This window comes from Amphibalanus amphitrite, unplaced genomic scaffold, assembly GCF_019059575.1.
Source record: "Amphibalanus amphitrite isolate SeventyFive unplaced genomic scaffold, NRLGWU_Aamphi_draft 000119F_arrow, whole genome shotgun sequence".
Lineage (NCBI taxonomy): Eukaryota > Metazoa > Arthropoda > Thecostraca > Balanomorpha > Balanidae > Amphibalanus > Amphibalanus amphitrite.
In genome coordinates, this window is record NW_024881614.1 from 430,636 (window position 1) to 448,990 (window position 18,355).

Genomic DNA, 18,355 nt, shown 5'->3' on the forward strand with positions numbered 1-18,355 from the left:
CAATTTGGCATCACATGCTCTCATACCTAGAGACAGCCGCGCTACATTAGTGTTATTACGAGTGGCACTTTTGCCGTAAATCACGGTGTAGGTGCTTGTCTTGTGTCACGAAGCCCCCTCGCTGGATAAGGTGTCACCGTTTTAACGAAGCGTCCCCACGTCTGAGAGGCCCTGGACCGTGACAAGAGCACAGCGGGCGCCTTGTCGACGGCCGCTCCCGCATACCACCGACGCAGCGGGCGTGTCGATGGGGTGCCGTGTGTGTCACAGGGGCGCCACCAACGCCGCTAGAGCGTCACAGCTCTCCGCGCCGCGCCGCGCACGTCCCCAACGCGCCGCAAGTGTCTCACGGTCACGGGGGTTTGCTGATGAGCGATTCGTGAAAGGTCGTGTCCCGTGCGAGCATCGTACAGTCACGGGAGCTCTTAGCGCCACGCGTGCTGCCGCGCCCCTGAGCTCGAAAGTAAACGCGCAGTCACGCACATACAAAGAGACGGACCTGCTAACAGCGGTGGCACGGCGCCAGACCAAACACAGGGCACGAGATCAGTTAGACGACCTGTCACAGCCTACCATGGCCAGATAATGGATCGATGTTAGGAACCGGCGAGCGAGTGCGTCTTCACTCTGCTCGTGCTTGACATCGGTGTCAGAGTGACGTCTCAGTAATCCTGCTGGTTATCGGAATGACCTACATAGGAGCTGTACGAACTGCGTCGGTCGGTGGTTCTGTCTGTGATCAACTGATCATGCGTAAGATCAGACGGTCGGTATGACGTCATAACTTTGAAATAGTGGCTAGATTTGTTATGACGTTGTTATCTAATGGCTGACATAATAACATGCAAACGGCATTACCGCTAAGAGGTTCGTATGTTACGTCGAATCTCACCAGCCACTATTGCTGCTGCTGTGTTTGAAGTCCAGTGCCAGGTTTCCACAACTGTTTTAACACTGATAGATTCGGGTGAATTGGTTTCAGTTCGGATATCATTCATTGTTCTCTTGGCTTATACTGAGCATAGATGAGCGGAAGCATTCACCCGAAACATGCGCAGTTCCTCACATACAAGCAACGCATTAGGCGCCACATCACAAATTGTTTGGATGAGCGATGTCAGTTGGCGATTGATTGATTTGGATGATAGAATGTCAGTTGCGGCTGTCAGTTGCAAGTCTTATGCCTACATGAAACACTGGGCAATTGGAATTGGTGAGCATGGGGCATCACGTCATCTGGAGTTCCACGTTTAGTCCATATGCCCAGACAGTGTCGAACACAATGGATGCACTATTCTCCCGCATCTCACCGCGTGAGGTGTGCCAGTCGTCGACAATCCATTACTCCGGAATGTGGGCGACACCCGATACCCACCTCCGTCAGCAGATTGATGTTCAGAAAACATGCTGATCCCTCACTGGGTGCGTGCGACATGTTGTGACTCAATGCGAACGAATGTGAGCCTTGGCTCTGGTCCAGATCCGCTGATAAACGAGCGAATGTGCGCCCATGGAGGTGTCATGCATTCCTCGTGGACACTGAAACAGGGCAGAAGGACACAGGCCTGCGAGGTCAGACCCATTGCCGCTATGTTATTCTGACGCGATGTTTTAGGGAGGGACGACAGCTAAACAAACGCGCGTGGCTGCTGACCCAGACTTGTGTGAAATAGATTGGCGGATATTGTCGAGTTGTTTGTTATGTGACTCACGGATAAATTCCCGATGTGAAACAGCGTTTGGGTTGTTGGAGCTTCTGACCTATTGACGCAGATAGCAGTTTTAATCGGTTACATCACTGACTACGTCATCATTGTCGTCACCGTGATCGTCACCATAGGCGGCGGAACGGGGAACGGGCACCGGGGCACCGTGCCCCCCTTTGATTTTGGCATTTTAACATTAGCCCTATGGGCGTTGCATGGAGAGAATGGGACCAAAAGTCGGCAGTGCCCCCCCCCCCCCCTTAATTGAGGGCGTTGCGCCGCTATCCTGATCGTCACCGTCCCGGACAATAGATAAAGGAATTTTTGGACGTCAAATATTGTCTCTTTATTACAATTACGGATATCGGTGCCATTACAATCGTCCGTTACTGTCAGCTTCACTGTCAGTCACCTTTACAGTCACCACGGCGGTTAGCACTGTCATATTTACCGTCACAGCTGACGTGATCACTGTCTTTCCAGCCGTTACCACTGTCAGTGTTACCGCTACAGCCACTTTACCATCAACATTGTCACGGATATCGTCACTGTTACGCCTACCGTCACCGTCACTAACGGCATCTTGCAGAGTGAAAGTTCTGATGACTCACCCACACTGATCACATTTGCAGAGCCAGCGAGCCGCCGAGCGTGCGGCGGAGCTGCTCCTCCCGCCCGAATCTGCCCCAAATATCGCGTCACTTCCGTGAGCGAACAGGATGTGGAGCCACCGTCACCCTGTCACAATCGAGCTGATCGGTATCTGCGGCCTTTTTTCTCCCTCAGATGCACCCAGGCGTGCCGATGAACAGCACTCAGCGGTGATGAAGTGTTCTGAGCTGACAGTAATTATTTGCCAACGGCTTGTTCTGCAACGGGAAACAGTGTTTGTTCCGTTTGCAGTTACAATGATGGTGTTATGTGTGAATGAAGCGCCAGCGACTCGTGGCCAAGAACACACACAAAAACAATGCAGAATGGTGATGAGCAACTATCAAAACTATCAAAGCAAGCGGCATTTTAGTACAAATAGGAACAAAAAACACAATATTTTCATCATCGAAATTCCTTTCCCGAAAAAGTGAGTTTCAAATTTAATTGTACATAGCAAATTTGAAAACGTCGTAATTCAAGTAACTAATGCTAGATTCATGCAGCCTTGGATTGCTTTCTTAGCATTTCGAAAACCTGATCTTTGGCAATAGGTTTTGAAGTAGGCATACAAAGTCTAAGAACTGTCTCACCTACACATCGGAAAATGGAAATAAATATCTTTTATAAGCGTCTGGAAACGTTTACAGTCTGGGCCGGGCCGATCATACTGAGCTATTTTTTGTCTCGTTACATTCAAAAGACGCGCTTCACGCCCGCGCACCCTCGAAATAAAACAATACCTATATAATGATAAGTTGAATGACTGAGCGCATTGCAGTCGATGAGATCATGGCGATTCAGATCACGATAATTCCAGCCACTCTGTGACCTCATGGTTCTAATGACCTCATTGATGAAAGCCACAATCAATTTATCGCCTTGGGTTAAGTTAAGAGTGCTATTTTTGTTCTAATACCTACTATCGTCATTGCCAGCCTCGGAATAGCATGAGAATGATTCAAGGCTGGCTTAATGAGCGTTTCATTTCAAAGTATTCTCGGATGTTTAAATTGAGCTGACATGACCTTGGCACCATGGCCGGAGTGACTGTACATACCAACCAGCTGCTTTTAGAGTTGAACGCTCACAAATAGTGACCGCTGACACCAGTCAGACCGCGATTACGAAATGAATAATTTTAATGGTTTTATTCGGCTCTGGCTGTTAAAAAGGAGGCTTGAATTTACTTCCGTTCTTTATATGACTGGACAGAATCGAATGATGGGGTGGATGAATGAAGTTTTATTACCACGAAATGTCCAGTCCAGCTCTTGACGACATATATTGCAATTTTAGTTATCTAGTTAGTTCAATAAGATCGTACCTTATTGGGTTCGCCATATTTAATTTTATCAAACGTTTATGATGCATATTCAATCGCAAACATCCGTACAAGCAACGGTCAGTCTTTTTTGTCAACGCAAAAAAGACTGACTGTGTGCCATGGCAAACGTTTTTGACGAACCGGTTCACAGAAGCCGAGTCTGACTGCTCTGCTGGTGGTTGGTCCTGTGATATGGTCATGACGGTGTACTGTACATATGTATGTCACCCTGACTTCGACCGCCGAGCCGCGCGCGCGCTGTCTGAGCCGATACCTTGCTCACAGAGACGCCGTAATGTGGTGACTCAAGACTCGACTCTGGAGTGTGGTGACTCAAAACTCGAGATGAGGATATTGCTTAGCAATGCGGCACTGATTGTTCAACACTAACACGCTAGGAAGGATATTATTAAGCGATTAAGTGTCACCCAACCCACATCAAACGCTCGGACACATTGTAGAAGTTTCCTCTGTAATATTGTTCAGTTGTAAACGCATCTAGTTTTAGGCACCTCGTCAGTGAATAAAGCAAGGAAGGAAACGGTCTTTATCATGTAGATTGTAGATGCCAAGTGTGTTTGAAATCCGGACATTGTTTTGCGATGTTTGGTGCAACCAAAGCAAGATAAACCGTCATGAGAGCCTATAAAAGCATAGTGTGAGCGCCAGGGGCGGATCCAGAAAATCTCCAAGGGAGGGGCCATTAGAAACCAGGAGGCCCCCCCCCCATAATCCCACCTGTTGGAGGCCCCATCTTCCCACTTGTTGGCCCCCCCCCCCAAAAAAAAAACTGCGTCTATTGAGCTTATCTAGCTGTTCAGGCAACATCTCAACATCTGTGCAGGCTTGGAGGCCCTCTGTGCAGGTTAGGAGGCCCTGTAAAAGTGGTCATCTCTGTGAGTATAAGAGACCTCCAAGTTATGAAAAGCTTTACCAATCTTCTAACAAAGAAGTCTTCTCAGCTAGTCTTCTAAGAAATAACTAAGTGGGTAGGTTAAAAAAAAACTCATCGGATTTCGGCCACTTTATTTTCCGGAGGCCCCCTTTTCAGCTTTTTAACTTTTTAACTTTTTATTTTATTTTTGAAAAAAATCGGCCAAGGGGGGGCCATGGCCCCCATGGCCCCCCCTTGTATCCGCGCCTGGTGAGCGCCTAGCGTGAATCAAGGCGACATTTTGAGTCAGACGCCATCTTCTGTGTGCTGCTGGATTGACGGGATTACTTATACTTTGTACATTATTTCATTACTTTAAGGCCTTGGGTCGTATTTTACTACAATAGTATTTTACTCTGTACCGGTACTTGCGGCTATTTGGTCATTGCTCGTGTTGAACTATTCATAGTATTTACATATAGTATTTGTGTATCGGTGCAATATGCAGCACACGACACATCGCGATTGTGAAAGCTAATCAAGCGATGCGCAGTTGGACTGTTTTCCGTTTCCAGCCGCCTACGCATCTTCCTCACAATGTCTGCGTCTTTGTGTGTTGCGAACCCGGCGACTCCCCACATCCTGTGTTCTGAACTTTCTGCGGCGTCCCTTATCTGACCACATCCTTTCCTGGCCTGACTGGCCGTATATCGTGGACATACCGCGTCACTGCACTGCCTGCGTACAAAGTCAGCTGCATGACTCTCATGTTGAGATGCTGTGAACGTGAACATGCTAATCATTGTCTAGTGTTTGACGTGCCTGAAATGTAAACACATTTTGCAATGTTCACTCATCGAATTATCTAAGCCTATTGAATCCGAAGTCATAAGAATGATACGCATGTAATAAAAATGAAGCAGGCAAAAGCATAGTTGGTGTCCTGCTATCTCACCAATATCTTGTTGATTTCTTATTAGCCCTCGATGATTATTAGCGCTACAAGTGCCTACTTAATGATACATTATACATGCATACATCCACCGTCAAATAATTTCGGGTTACTATGTGGGGAAGCATACTAAATTTGCATTTGCGGGAGCGCGACAGCGACGAACGAAAAAAAACGGAAAAACAGGCTACTCAAAATCACTCATGAGTCACGATGCAGAGGCGTACCGACAGGTGAGAACAAAATCAAAAGCTGCAACACCTTCCAAATGCAGCCGTCAAAAAGCTCACACCAATTTTCATAACTAAAGCGACCAAGTGCCTACGGCCCAAAGCCAGTTGCCGCCATTTAGTCAAATCGCTTCCACCAAATCAACAGACATCAAACGTGTCTTTGCCAAGTCTGACGAAGCCTCCTCGCCAGTCCTGTTCCGGGGTCGCGCCCCGTGCCCTCCGCGTGGCCCATATCTGTGTCGTGTCACTGCCCTCGCCGCTCCATCTCAGGTTGTTTCGGTGTGTGTGTGTGTGCGGTGGTGGCGGGCAGGGCTCCCCAGATGTCTACTCTGTCATGTGCTCTCGTGTGTCCCCGGGCGTTCTATTTTTGGCACTGAGCCCGGCTCAACAGGTGGTAAGCAGGATTGTCGCCGCTGCCGCACGTTCAGTGAAGAGGGGAGGTGACAGCGGAGACGATGACCAGCATAGCCCCGAGCGGATGGTCGTGACACTGATGTATGTAACCTTCCAGGAGGGAGTGCGATATCAAGGGGCAGCTTCGCAACGATGCAGTCACGCATTCGAGCATGCCCATCGGCAAACAGATTGTTTTGCCTGAAAATTGGTAGACGAATAAAACATTGTTTCAGTGAAAACGCTTGAGAAAGAAACTGTTCGACCACATGCTCCCCAGTGCAGCATGTATCAAATCACCTAATGGCCTAATGCGGTTTCTTTGATCTTGATATGAGGCGCAACGCCATTCTATCTGTGTAATTATTCCTTCAACCTCAAGGAGGCGATGTTAGGAAACAGACCCCTTTTATGAGTTCTTCAGAGTCACAGCACCTGCGACCCGTCCCCTGACGCCGCGGACATCTGTAGGAGCCGCCGGCCATCGCGGGACACGTGCTCGCCATCTCTGAGCGACCCCGTGACCTCGAGGGCGCGGCGGCACCGTTTGATGTCGCATCACCGGCGACAATAACCGCGCCCCCCCGGCGGCTACCTGCCCTCTGCGCACCACACTCCGAGCCTTATCGTCCCCCACCCCACACCGCATCAGCCACAACAAACGCCCGAGTTTCACGAATTGAGCTCCCTATTCTCTCTCATTTAGTTTTTTTCCCTCCTTTCCACGTCACCTTTAAACAAGTTTTTTCCCTTTTGTGCTGAGCTTTCGGCTTTTCCCTTTATGCTCAGCCATATCGTCATTTTTTATCCTCCTTTTTACTTCTGTCTTCTTTGATTTATCCTTCGTTCTCCGTTCTTATAATTTTCATCTTCCCTCTCTTTTCTTTCTGCACTTTTCCTAACACTCCTCGCTTTTCATGTCCTTCAGTTTCATTTACAGCTTTTCCTCTAATCGAGGCTTGTCTTGCGGTTCAGCACCCCCTTTCGCCTGCATTGCCTGCTCTACCACTCTGCTTCCCCTCCCTAGCTTCAGAGGACGACACACACAAACACACACACACGCCCCCCCCCCACGCGTCCCCTCACACGCTCCCCCCTCACGCACACACCTGTCTGGCCGCTATAACGGGCCACGGCCTATCGCACCATCCAGCCCAGCCGACCGGCGGGAGGCAGACGGCACTTCCCGCCGCCAATTTCAGATGAAATCGTATCATCTTACCGGCGTCAGGGGCAATTATCTCACAAACAACCGCCGCCGGCGACAGTCAGCAAAACAACTGTGATTTAGGGTGTTTGGTTATCATTAAACCAGTGTAAACGACCTGTGCCACTAATTACACCATTATAATCGCATCGGTGTGCTGCGCCGGAGGCTTCGGCACCGATCACTTCGATTTCATTAGGTGGCTGGGGAAGGAGGTGATGTATATTCGATGTTTGCACCATGAAAGACAGATCGCTACTCTCGTAAGGGGAGGAAAAGCCTGTCATTGGACTCATTGGAAATGAGGAAGAGCTGAACATCGGTCTCTGAAGGGATCTGTCGGCTTTACCACCTCATCCCGCCCCGCCCCTCCGCCAGTGTCCCCTCCCCTGTCGCCACCGGTGCACGGCGGGTCGACGCGTTCTCACGCTGCCGGTAGCGGGCCGAGTCGGTGTTTTGGTGTCCTCCTCCCCTCCGCACCTGCCATCGCCCAGGGCACAGAGACCGACTTAAGAGCCCGACCCGGAGACGGCAGACGTCTGGCGTCAGCACAAAGGGTGAAAGAGGCTGGCCCGGCCGCCACCGACCGGCATTGAAGTCACATGTATGAGCGCATTCACTTTCAAATGAAGGCGCGTACTGGTCGCGATCAAACACCGTCTTGTCGGGGGTGATTGAGCCGGCGAGGGGCGCCGATTGGGAGCGATCCAGACCGGTGGAGGTCCTTCGGTCCATGACTGCGCGAAACGGCCGCCCTTTGTTGGAGCAGGGTCTCACCGGGCCAGGTATTGAGTTTCGGTGGTATCTGGGAGGCAGGCGACGGTCACTGGAGCCGCTGAAAGCACCTTCACCTCGGAAGGCGCTGTCAAAGAAGCCAATTACTGGACGAGTTACGAGTGCGGGGCGCAGCTGTGGCGCTGTGGCCTCCGGGGAACGGCGGGGACCCGGAGGCACCGAATCTCGGCACCGGAGACAAATGGCGTCTGTGTGGCGCACCTGACTACCGTCAGCGGCAAAATGAACAGCTATTAGTGAATATAATGTTCCCCTCTCCCCCCCCCCGTACGATCAATCAAAGGGGGCTCACGGACGGTGCGTGGTAGCGGTCACGAACAAAGAACTATTGTAGGAACGCTTAGTATGGCGTTGTTTTAAAACTCATGATTAATTCAGTAGGTACGGGGTAAATGGAAAGGAATTCGATTCAGTCGTGATCATTGAAGAGCATTGCCTTTCATATTAAACATTTGCCTATCGAATTTCGACGACTCTTGTTCGTAAAAGTAGGTTGATTAAGATCGCATTAATGCTCAATTGATCGGATATGCTCGGTTTTATCTGCCCATGCAAGAGCAGTTAAAAAACTTTTGGTTTTAAACGCGTACCGGTAACCGGGCTATGCGTCATTGGTGGATTCCATCAATCGTTCCTTGAGCTTCAACTACTGTCTGCTGATAGTTGTTTGTTAGCAGTGGCGCGGGAACCAGGGGGGGGGGGGCTAGCGGGGGCTGAGCCCCTTCAACTTTTCGGCTGGAGGGGCTCGTAATGTATTTGAGCCCCTCCAACTGGAGGAATCGCAATCAGAAATCTACCAACATAATTTCATAGATTCATTCATAGGCGCGGGAACCGGGGGGGGGGGGGGCAGTAGGGACAGCTTGCCCCCACAACTCTGGGCCGTGGAGGCGGTGCCCCACAACTTTTCACAAGGCCAGGAACCGTTGGGACAGCTTGTCCTCCCCAAATTAGGAGTTGTGGGTCACAAAGGAAGAAAACATGTAAGTGAAAATCCACCTTTTTCACTGGCTCGGCAACTCATTTGTCTTATTCCAGGTTGCCAAAACGGTACCTAGTTTCTTCACTCAGCTGGGACAGAATACCTCACTTTTTTGCAAATGTTTTCTTTTTTTTCGTTGAAAAGGCCAAGGTCTGAAAAATAAGTGGTCTAAAACCGGTGAAAAAACTAGTTTTGGGGGTACCCTAGGTTGACCTCTATTATAGTGCAGCCCCCCCCCCCCCCCCCACCACACACCACACACACCCAGTTTGGAAGAAGTTCCCGCGCCACTGTTTGTTAGCCTTTTTCCGTTGGCTCTGCTCAACCAATATCTATGTATTCTACACTCGAAAGGAAATAACACCACCAGTCGGTGTTAACTCAGCCAAATATTTCTTCTTGTTCTCTTGTTCCATGACCTTAACAGTGGCCTCAATGTAGACCAAAAGGCCTAAACCGAGAAAGCAAGATCACAATTCACATGTAAAACATTTAATGTTTTCTATTACATTTCTGGGTGTCATGCTACTGTCCTTGACAAAAACACTCAACATTTAAAAAAACCCATTAGCTAATTACGAACAATCATGGAAAAGGACCCAGTCTCAGAGAATGCATGATTACTCGACAGTCCACAATCACCTTTGCAATTTGCATCGTCAATAAGATAAGTGAAAGTCACCATACGATAGACGATCCTCATGGCGCCGCAGCGGGTGAGAGTTGTGACAAGAGTGTCCTGGAGCAACAGGCCGCAAAGGCCTCAAACGGTCGCCCCAAAGCGAAGGCCAAAGGGACATCTTTCTATCTTTTTCTAAAATCTTTTTTAGAAAAAAATCTTTTCTATCTTTTACTAAATCTTTCTTATTTTTACTAACTTTTCCGACTGTCTGACCGGGAAGCACTGTCAGGACTCAGGAGCATGGTAATGTGATCAAGGATACGGCTGAGGTCCTTAGTACAAGACGTGATGGATAATTTTATCAGCATCGAAATGCTTCTTCGTGCCTTACATTGTTGATATTCCAGTACTTTCATAATAGGTATAAGCCAATTATACAATGCTTCCCTAGCCTCCACTGGTCCCCCTTCCCCATTGTTGGTCGGAGTGAGCACCACGAGCCCAGCTCAATGAGCGATCACCGTTGTCGGCACCGTGACTGCCTATTGACTTTTTACACGTCGATTGGACCGCTTCATCAGCTCTCGACCACAGTCCATAAATCGCTGCCACTGGCCGGCGCTTGCGCCCGTGCAGCCCCGTCATCGCGGCCCATAGATCCCGGCGAGGCGGGCTATCCACCTACGAATATCGACCATCAGACGGCCATAGATCCAGGAGAAGGAGATCCACCGCTGGACCCCGATCATCAGCCGAGTGAGTAGCCGGCATAAATTAACACAAGATGTGGGCGCGATCGGGCGCTATGTCGCCCCGGGGGCCGGGGGCGTCCATCGGGCGTCCATCGGGTGCACGGTGGGCGCCGAAATCAGCGTCACCAGTCACCGGTGTTGCCTTTTGTCGGCTGAACGGTCTAGGTGACTATCATTATGGGTGTATGTTCATGACGGGCCATTAGGCCGTGTCTCGTTGATAGAGTTAATAACGGGGCCGTCAGAGGCGTATTGTGGCGGCTATTGTGTGGCGACGGGTGCAAAAAGTCGCCACCGAGGGACGAAGGTGGGGGTGGGGGTGGGGGTGGGGAAAGATCAGTCACCGGGGGTGTTCAGTGAGGGAGAACTGGCCAGAGCGGCGATCAGATCATTATCTGGAGAGCACTTATTTAGGGAGCACATACATAAACTTGCCGATAAACTACGAGTTAAAAAGAGTTTGAAAACTACAGTCGAGAATACGATTAACCCTCGCCCATGTAAGGGGGCGAGGGTTAATCGTATTCTAGTTGGTGCAACCCCCCCCCCCCCCTGAGGTTTTTCTTAGTTACACGCCGAACCGTTTCAGATAGCCTGCTCAAATTTTAAGTACCCTCTGGGGAATCCTTTGCGCAACTTTTGGTATTTTTTTGTCAAGGTCATGTCAGGTCACGGAGTTATGACGTCATAAAGGGAACAACCTCCGGCCAGATTTACGCTAAATTGGAGATTGCTTCACATTGGTATAAATGCCGACTGACCTGACACACTGATGGATTGTTTTAGAATCACAACTGGCTGATTTGACATTGGCACAATGTCCGTTGACATTTTGAAGGTTACTAAAGGTCAAGGTAAGGTCAGTGACCTCGGTTGACCTGTAATGACTTCTTGCACTTGTATGCCTTTTTGGCGTATTTTGATGCCCTGAATTCGAATTTGCTATCCATTTCAGGCATCGTCGGTGGTTTCTTGCAGTTCATTTTGGGTCAGGGTCAGGTCAGTGACGCCACACGCCTGACGTGACCCAATGCACAAATGACCTTGCAGACTTCCGATGCTCCCAACGCATCATTTTTAGAGTTATGACATCGAAATACACACCAAACGATAGGAATTGATCAAGGATCACGATAGTGAAGGTTTCGAGTCGATATCTCTTACCGTTTTGCCGCAATCAGCGCGGAAATCTGAAAAAGATAGATTTTTTTCCGAAAATTTGACCTTTGACCGGTCATAAGTAGGTCAAATGTTGACTTAGGACCAAAAAATACCTATACCACCAATCGAGAGATCTCGTTGAGAGCAATCCGTTGGTCTTTTCCGCTAAGCTCTACGAGTTCTACGACGCTCCGTTTTCAAACACCAGGGGGGGGGGGGGTCGCACCAACCCCTCCTTGCATGGGCGAAGGTGGCAAAACACCGTTTACGGGCGAGGGTTAAGAGCAGCATTAAAAATGACAAGCTTTGGCGTTTAAATTTAACCCGAACATGACTCGGGTATATTCCATGATGCGAGTGACTGGGAGGGGGCCACTTGTGTCCGAAAATACTGGCCGATTGTCAAACTTAAAACATACAATCCTTGTGTACCTATTGCAATTTCACTTTATTCCCTATCGTGTTGCAAGCTAAATGGAATAAGACCTTACTAAAAACTCAACTTGCAAGTTATGGCCTAATAGGACAAAAATGCTGTGACAGGAAAAAAAATATGTCGGAGCTTAACCCTCGCCCGCACATGGGGGGGGGGGGGGTTGCCACTCCCCTCAGGTAGTCTTTCTGCTCTGCACTCAACATTTTTAAAGCTAGAAGGCTGATTTTTGGTATAGCTGCTCGTCTACCCTTTCTGGATGTCCACTGAAAATTTCAAGTTTCTGTGATTTTTGGTTTCGGAGATATGACCTTGTTTGTCAGGTCATGTCATGACCCAAATGGCCAATTCTCAACATCTTGCGTTTGCCATGGGCCTTGTGAGCTTTTGACACCTTGATTTCGGCCTTTTTTTGCCAGTCTTACCTCCCACCTATCATGGAACATGTCGTTCGACGATGTACAGGGGTCAAGGTCAGGGTCAAGGTCAACCTAGGTCATCTAAGATAATTGCGTTTTAGGCAAGCTGAATTTACTTTTTGTGAATTTTTTTTTTACTGCATTTTTGGTAAAAGCTTCTCAGATCATGATTTCATGTAATATGGACACAAAAACAATCGGTGCACACATCAGTATACACACAGACACACAGACATACAAACACATATAACTGACCTTGACCTAACTTGACCTGAAATGACCTCAGCAGCAAAAATCTGGTCGGGTAGTGTGACAAAGAGGTTCTAGCTGGCTTGGCACCAGAAAACGGCATCGTCATCGGTATATGATAAGCAGCGCACTTGATATCCAACGGTGACCCAAAACAGCAACATTTTTAGTTTGACCTGACCTGGAAGGTCAATGACTGACCTGAGAAGGTAAAATCGGGTATCATTGGATTCGTCTCTTCCCAAAGAAGCTTTTTGGTCTTTACCGCTAAGCTCTATCTCCAACAGGAACGAAACGGCGCGGGGGGGGGGGGGTGGCAACCACCCCATGTGCGTTCTAGGATGGGAAAATGGCATGTGCGGGCGAGGGTTAATTGATCGGTGTATGGTTGTGTACGAACCAGACATGTGCATGGATCCGAGCGATGGATCTATGATCTCAGTGGATCTCGAAGCAAAGTACAGGTTGGGATCTTTGATCCCACCGGATCCGGCGTGAAAAATACATCTTGGATCTATGATCTTATATGATCTGACGATTATTTAGGTAAGAACATGGATCTATGATCTGAGTGGATCTCACCATGCACCACGTTTGAAACCATGTTTTAAAGGGTTTCTATGCCAATAAGTGACACAAAACTGTGGATTATGACGTGTGATCACATAAAATCACTAAAACAGAACGTTGTTGAGTTGAAACAAGTGCTTTTTGGGATATATGTGTTGACAAAAAATAAGTGAGGATCTATGATCCCACTGGATCTCAAGGAAACAATGAGACTCGGATCTGTGATCCCTACGGATCTCTCGATAAATTACAGAGCTGGATCTGTGATCCCGTCGGATCCGAGATCAGGATCCGTGGGATCAGATCCCAGATCCATTTTCTCGGATCCATGCACATGTCTGGTACGAACATCAAACACCTAACAAGAGTGTGATGAAATAAACATGAGTTGCGGGCGTTTATTCCTACAGTTTCGGTGTAAGTCAGGAGCCAAGGGTCGGACCCAAAACAGCGCCAGCACGACAAAAAAAAAAACTTGTTTTAATTACGAACACTAAAATCAAACATCACTTAACACTGAAAGCCGACATGTATTTCAGCGAACACGCCACACAGTACAAAATGCGGTGTAAACATGAGCACAACACAACGATGAGACCAATACGAAAGAGTATACAAATCAGCCGGAGTCGGAAGCACCCCTTCCTCGACAGCCGTTCACAGTTGGTCCTAGCACTCCCCCGTACCAGGCTTACGGTAACCGCACAAAACTATCGTACGAGTATGCGCGGAATAAGACAGACACGGCCTCACGTTCACTGTCGGGTTCAGTGAGAAGAGTATTTGACTTTTGAGAACATGCATATAGGAATCTGAGTCAGACAAGAATGATGTTTCTCCCAAATAAAGATGGCCATAAAGCCTGGATGCAGTTACCGCCAGCGACACTTGCCCTAAAGGCCATCCGTCCCGAGTCAGACTTGAGCGAACCTCCGACCGACACCCGATGGCTTGAAAGCTCGAACGTGAACATCGCATACATCGCACAACATCACTCACACTTATCGCTCAAATAAAGCAATTATTCACAGCAATATCATGGATGAGAATTGTATTTTACATCCATGACCAAATGAACGAAAACACCGCGCGGAGTTCATCAATGTTCGATATGTGGCCCGACCTGCGGGTCACAAGGCAGTGAACGGTGGCCTTAGAGGCCCCGTCATTCTTAAGCCAGTCCCCTGACAAGGACAGCCCTCAGAGACTTGGCCCTCTGATGAGATCCATGCAGTAGTCCAATAAGCTGTCGTCCGCAGCAGCCCAAAAAACACGCAACCTTTGGCAGATACGGCTGCCAACGACCTCAGCAACGTCCTCAGCTTCAACGCCGCCATAAACCCCCTTCAGCAGCGACAGCCACCTCAGGAGCGTCCTAGACAGCTTAGCTGTCAGAGGAGGACATTTGCCGGACGAGGAAGCCCAGGGCGGCCAGGCCGCAGGCAGTGACAGCGGTCGACGCTATGCCACCGGTGAGTCCCGGCACCTCGGTCACTTCATCGGGAGTTTTCTGCGAACAGAAGCAGTGACAATCCATAGTGAGTGGTAGCAGAGTACTTCCTGTGGTCGAACTAGTGACTTGGTTCGCGTCCGTGAAGTTTTATTGATGTTTTATGGGCAGAACTTACAGGGCAGTCAGGCATGTTCGTGTCACAGTGCAATGCAGCACAGCAAATTGAAACAAATGGCTGGAGTGTGGACCAGTTTAAGTGATGCGCACTTGCAATAACCAAACCGAACTGAACAACTGAATGCATTCTACTTACATGATAAATGCATGCCGTAGTACACGAAAGTGCAAGTTATGGTAATGACTTCGTACCTTGACTGGGTTTCAAGTAAGTCATGCGAGGCTCAGGATTGCCTAGGGGGCCGCCACTGGAAACAATGCAGCCTCTACTCACCGGTCGCCTGCTCTGTGCGTTGTTCGGCGTCCCTAGGGACCTCTGAGCGTCGAGCCGGTCGGCGACGGCGCCCAGCTCGCGACCGACGCCGGTCCGCCGCGCCGATCGTCCTCCGCGACCCCCCTCCTGCTGGTCCTCCGAGTCCTCATCATCCGCGTCCTCCGCAGCGTCCTCATGCAGACACGGAGTCAGAGAAATTCCCCAGTCGGGCCCGGGCGGCGGCGGCGGGCTGTGGCGGAGGACATCCCCCGGGGACCGGTCCCTCCCGGCCGCCCGGCGCACCACCTGTAGCCTCTCCAGGCGCACCTGCAGCTGCGCGGGGGTCGGCTCCCCGGCAGAGGCTCCCCGGTAGTCGGTGACCTCTGGCGGTACCTGGTGACACGTCACCAGGTCCGGCGGCGGTCCGATTCGACCGCGGGCCGCCGCCACCGCCAGCTCCGCCTCGGTCACAGAGGTCGCTGAAACAGCGAGAACGGCGTACAGACATCAGTCAAGGCCAGCGCCGGACACTGCGGCAGCTGTGTTTACCAGGAACCGGTCGAGCCGAGACCGAACGGTGGCGCAACGCGACACCGCGACCTTGGGGGGGGGGGGGGCGCGCCCGGTCAGCGGCCAGGTCAGTGACCCCGGTGAGCTGACGGACTACAGACGCAACAGCCGGGGGGGGGGGGGGGGGTAAAAAGGGACGATATCGGCGGCAGCCGGGCAGCGTGTCCGAGCGTGAGGTGGTCTCGCCAGGCTATGAAGCTAATTTGTATCATAATTCGGGGTTAAATTGCAATCAAGTCACGAACGGTGCAGACGGCACTCACGGAAACTGAGGGGCCAAGGGATGGAGGGAGGGGCCCTGGAGGAAAACGGCACAAAACTGTTATGGTGTGACGCAGAACCATACAGGAAAATCACGTAACTGATAGGTTGTATATCCGAAATGCCGTAACATGCAAGCCTCGGAGTGTGCCAGGTGTCATGTCACGATTATTCATATGGGTATAACTGGGCCGTCCAAGCTCATGGTAGTGTTTCACTTGGTTACTCGGCCATAAAGCCGTGAATAAATCGATAGGACTATTTTGGCTCGGGCAGCGGGAACACCACCAGAAATCATTCCCAAACCCTAACAATGTCACCAATGCTAATTCCACAGTTATATAAGCACAACAGTACCTACCTAAATTGTTCGTCAGCATTGTTATGCATATGCAGTGAATAACAGAACAGACATCTTCTTTGAACAAATCGCTTAATCGACAAAGTTATGAGGACCAGTAACTAGCAAACCGTTGCACCATCAGCAATGTTGCACCATCGACACCATGACCCGGTCATGCCGGCACAGTCACACAGAGACCGGTTCAAGTAGCCCACCTGGCTGACCTCTGCGGCCATATCTCGATCAGTGTCAACAGCTCTGCGGGGGAGCGGGGATGACTCAGACCTCGGGACCGCACGTGCCGCCCAGAGAGAGGTCTACCCACGCCGCGCCGCGCGGTCTCCAAGCCGTTGACCCGTTAGACGGGATCGGAGCTTTCCAGAGGAACCCCCAGTGTCCGCGAACTGCCCAGCGCTTCCAGGGCGCAACATCCGGTCACTTTTCGTCAGCCTCGGTCGATAGGACACGCTCGGACACGCTCGGTGAACGGACCCAGGAAAAGTTGCAAACGGAACAAGGACAGGACGAGGATGTGATAGGTGGATTGGGGAACAGGAGCATGCGATCGAGAGATTCGTGTGCTTTGTACGGTGGAGGCTGCAGGACTTCAAAAATCTGACGCAATACTGACACGCCTGGCGTCAGTCGTCACTGTATCTGTAGATGTAAACGGAGGCTGGGTATCGGTGCACGGCCCTCAATGGCAATTGGCACCCGTTATACCGCTGTGATGGGGCAGTTAATTACACCTGACACATCGGACCGCCCGTACTTTCACTGAACGGAAACGGTCACGCCTAATGGGCCGTTAATGTGCACGAACAACCGTTACACGTCGTAAGGCCGTGACTGGTGCTACTTCATGGGACATCTTCTCGTGAACACCGACAAAGGTTTCGGCCGTGGGCACGGGGAATTTCCGGCATCTCACGACTTCCTTAAACACCGGAAGTGAGTCACGGAACTTCACGAACCGGCCACGCACAGAATACTTCACCCATCACGAGAACAAAGACACAGGCTCACGCGGCACCCTCTCAGCGACCCACACAAATCACGGCCCCTCTCGGAACTTACCGGCGTCGGCTGTCTCGGGGGGCGGTGGCGGCGTCCAGTTGCTGAGCACCCTCCGCACAATCTCGCTGTTCAGCAGGTGATGGACGAACGGCAGCAGTCGTGATCTATCGTACTCCTCAGCCGTCATCGGCACGGCTCCCACCAGCGCCAGGCTCGTTAGCGCTGCCATCTTGGCGCGTCACTCGGTCCAGCCTCCGACGCGCGCGCGCCACGACCTCCTCGCACGCGCCACCCAACGTCCGGAATGGCGCCAAACGGGCGGCCGGTCGCGCCGACGCTCCGCGGGCCGCCGCGGCGGCCAATCAGCGGCCGCCGAGGGGTGGAGTGACGTCAGCGGTGACGTCATGTGGCAGAGGCCCCTGACACGTGCCGGACGGCGCGGCGGGGGTGCGGCTGGGCGACTGTGACCTGAGGGCTGAGGCGGCCGGCTGGACTGATTGGCGGCTGAAAGGGAACATTAGGGTTGTTCAAAAAAACCGAATTTTGGAAAAGTATATGGGCTCATGGCTCATGTGGTGCGGTATTCTTTTCTGAGACCAATGATGCCCTTTTTTCTGAAAAGTATTAACTGTTAGGGGCTCCTCAAACGGCTTAAAGAGAACCATGCTACGCCCGACGACCGGCCAGTGTCAATAAGGGCGAGAATTCGACGCCGCGCGCCGGCGGCAGCGCCTTATCGGCACCGCGCGCCACGACATCTGCCGGGCGGCCGGCTGGGCGGTGGGAAGTTATAAGTGCGTCAGGGCCTCCTCTAACATACCCACTGGGTGGGCAAATGCCTACCCAGTCACCACAATTGCCCACCCAGTGGCGTCGATTTGCCCACCCAGAAGCAAATGCAAAAATAAAGGTCCGGCCAGACGTCCGGTAGGAACTACCACTTCGGTTTCCCGGG

At 50.8% G+C, this 18,355-nt stretch overlaps 1 protein-coding gene across 1 annotated transcript; it reads right to left on the reverse strand.

The window, feature by feature from the left end:
* Positions 1–13,836: 13,836 nt before the first annotated feature.
* On the reverse strand, positions 13,837–17,750 carry LOC122381380. The gene is made up of 3 exons (XM_043365460.1): positions 17,461–17,750; positions 15,231–15,688; positions 13,837–14,836 (listed from the first exon to the last, which is right to left on the reverse strand). Exons 1-3 carry the CDS (start codon positions 17,627–17,629, stop codon positions 14,711–14,713), a joined length of 753 nt encoding a protein of 250 aa, XP_043221395.1. The 5' UTR covers positions 17,630–17,750; the 3' UTR covers positions 13,837–14,710.
* Positions 17,751–18,355: the final 605 nt, after the last annotated feature.

Bases quoted from the DNA above. Each gene is read 5' to 3' on its own strand.
- LOC122381380 (XM_043365460.1), bottom strand. From the start codon at position 17,629: ATGGCAGCGCTAACGAGCCTGGCGCTGGTGGGAGCCGTGCCGATGACG. The intron at 15,689-17,460 runs GTAAGTTCCGAG...TCGCTGTTTCAG, and splicing joins CCCCGAGACAGCCGACGCCG to CGACCTCTGTGACCGAGGCG. The intron at 14,837-15,230 runs GTGAGTAGAGGC...TTCTGTTCGCAG, and splicing joins ACGCACAGAGCAGGCGACCG to AAAACTCCCGATGAAGTGAC.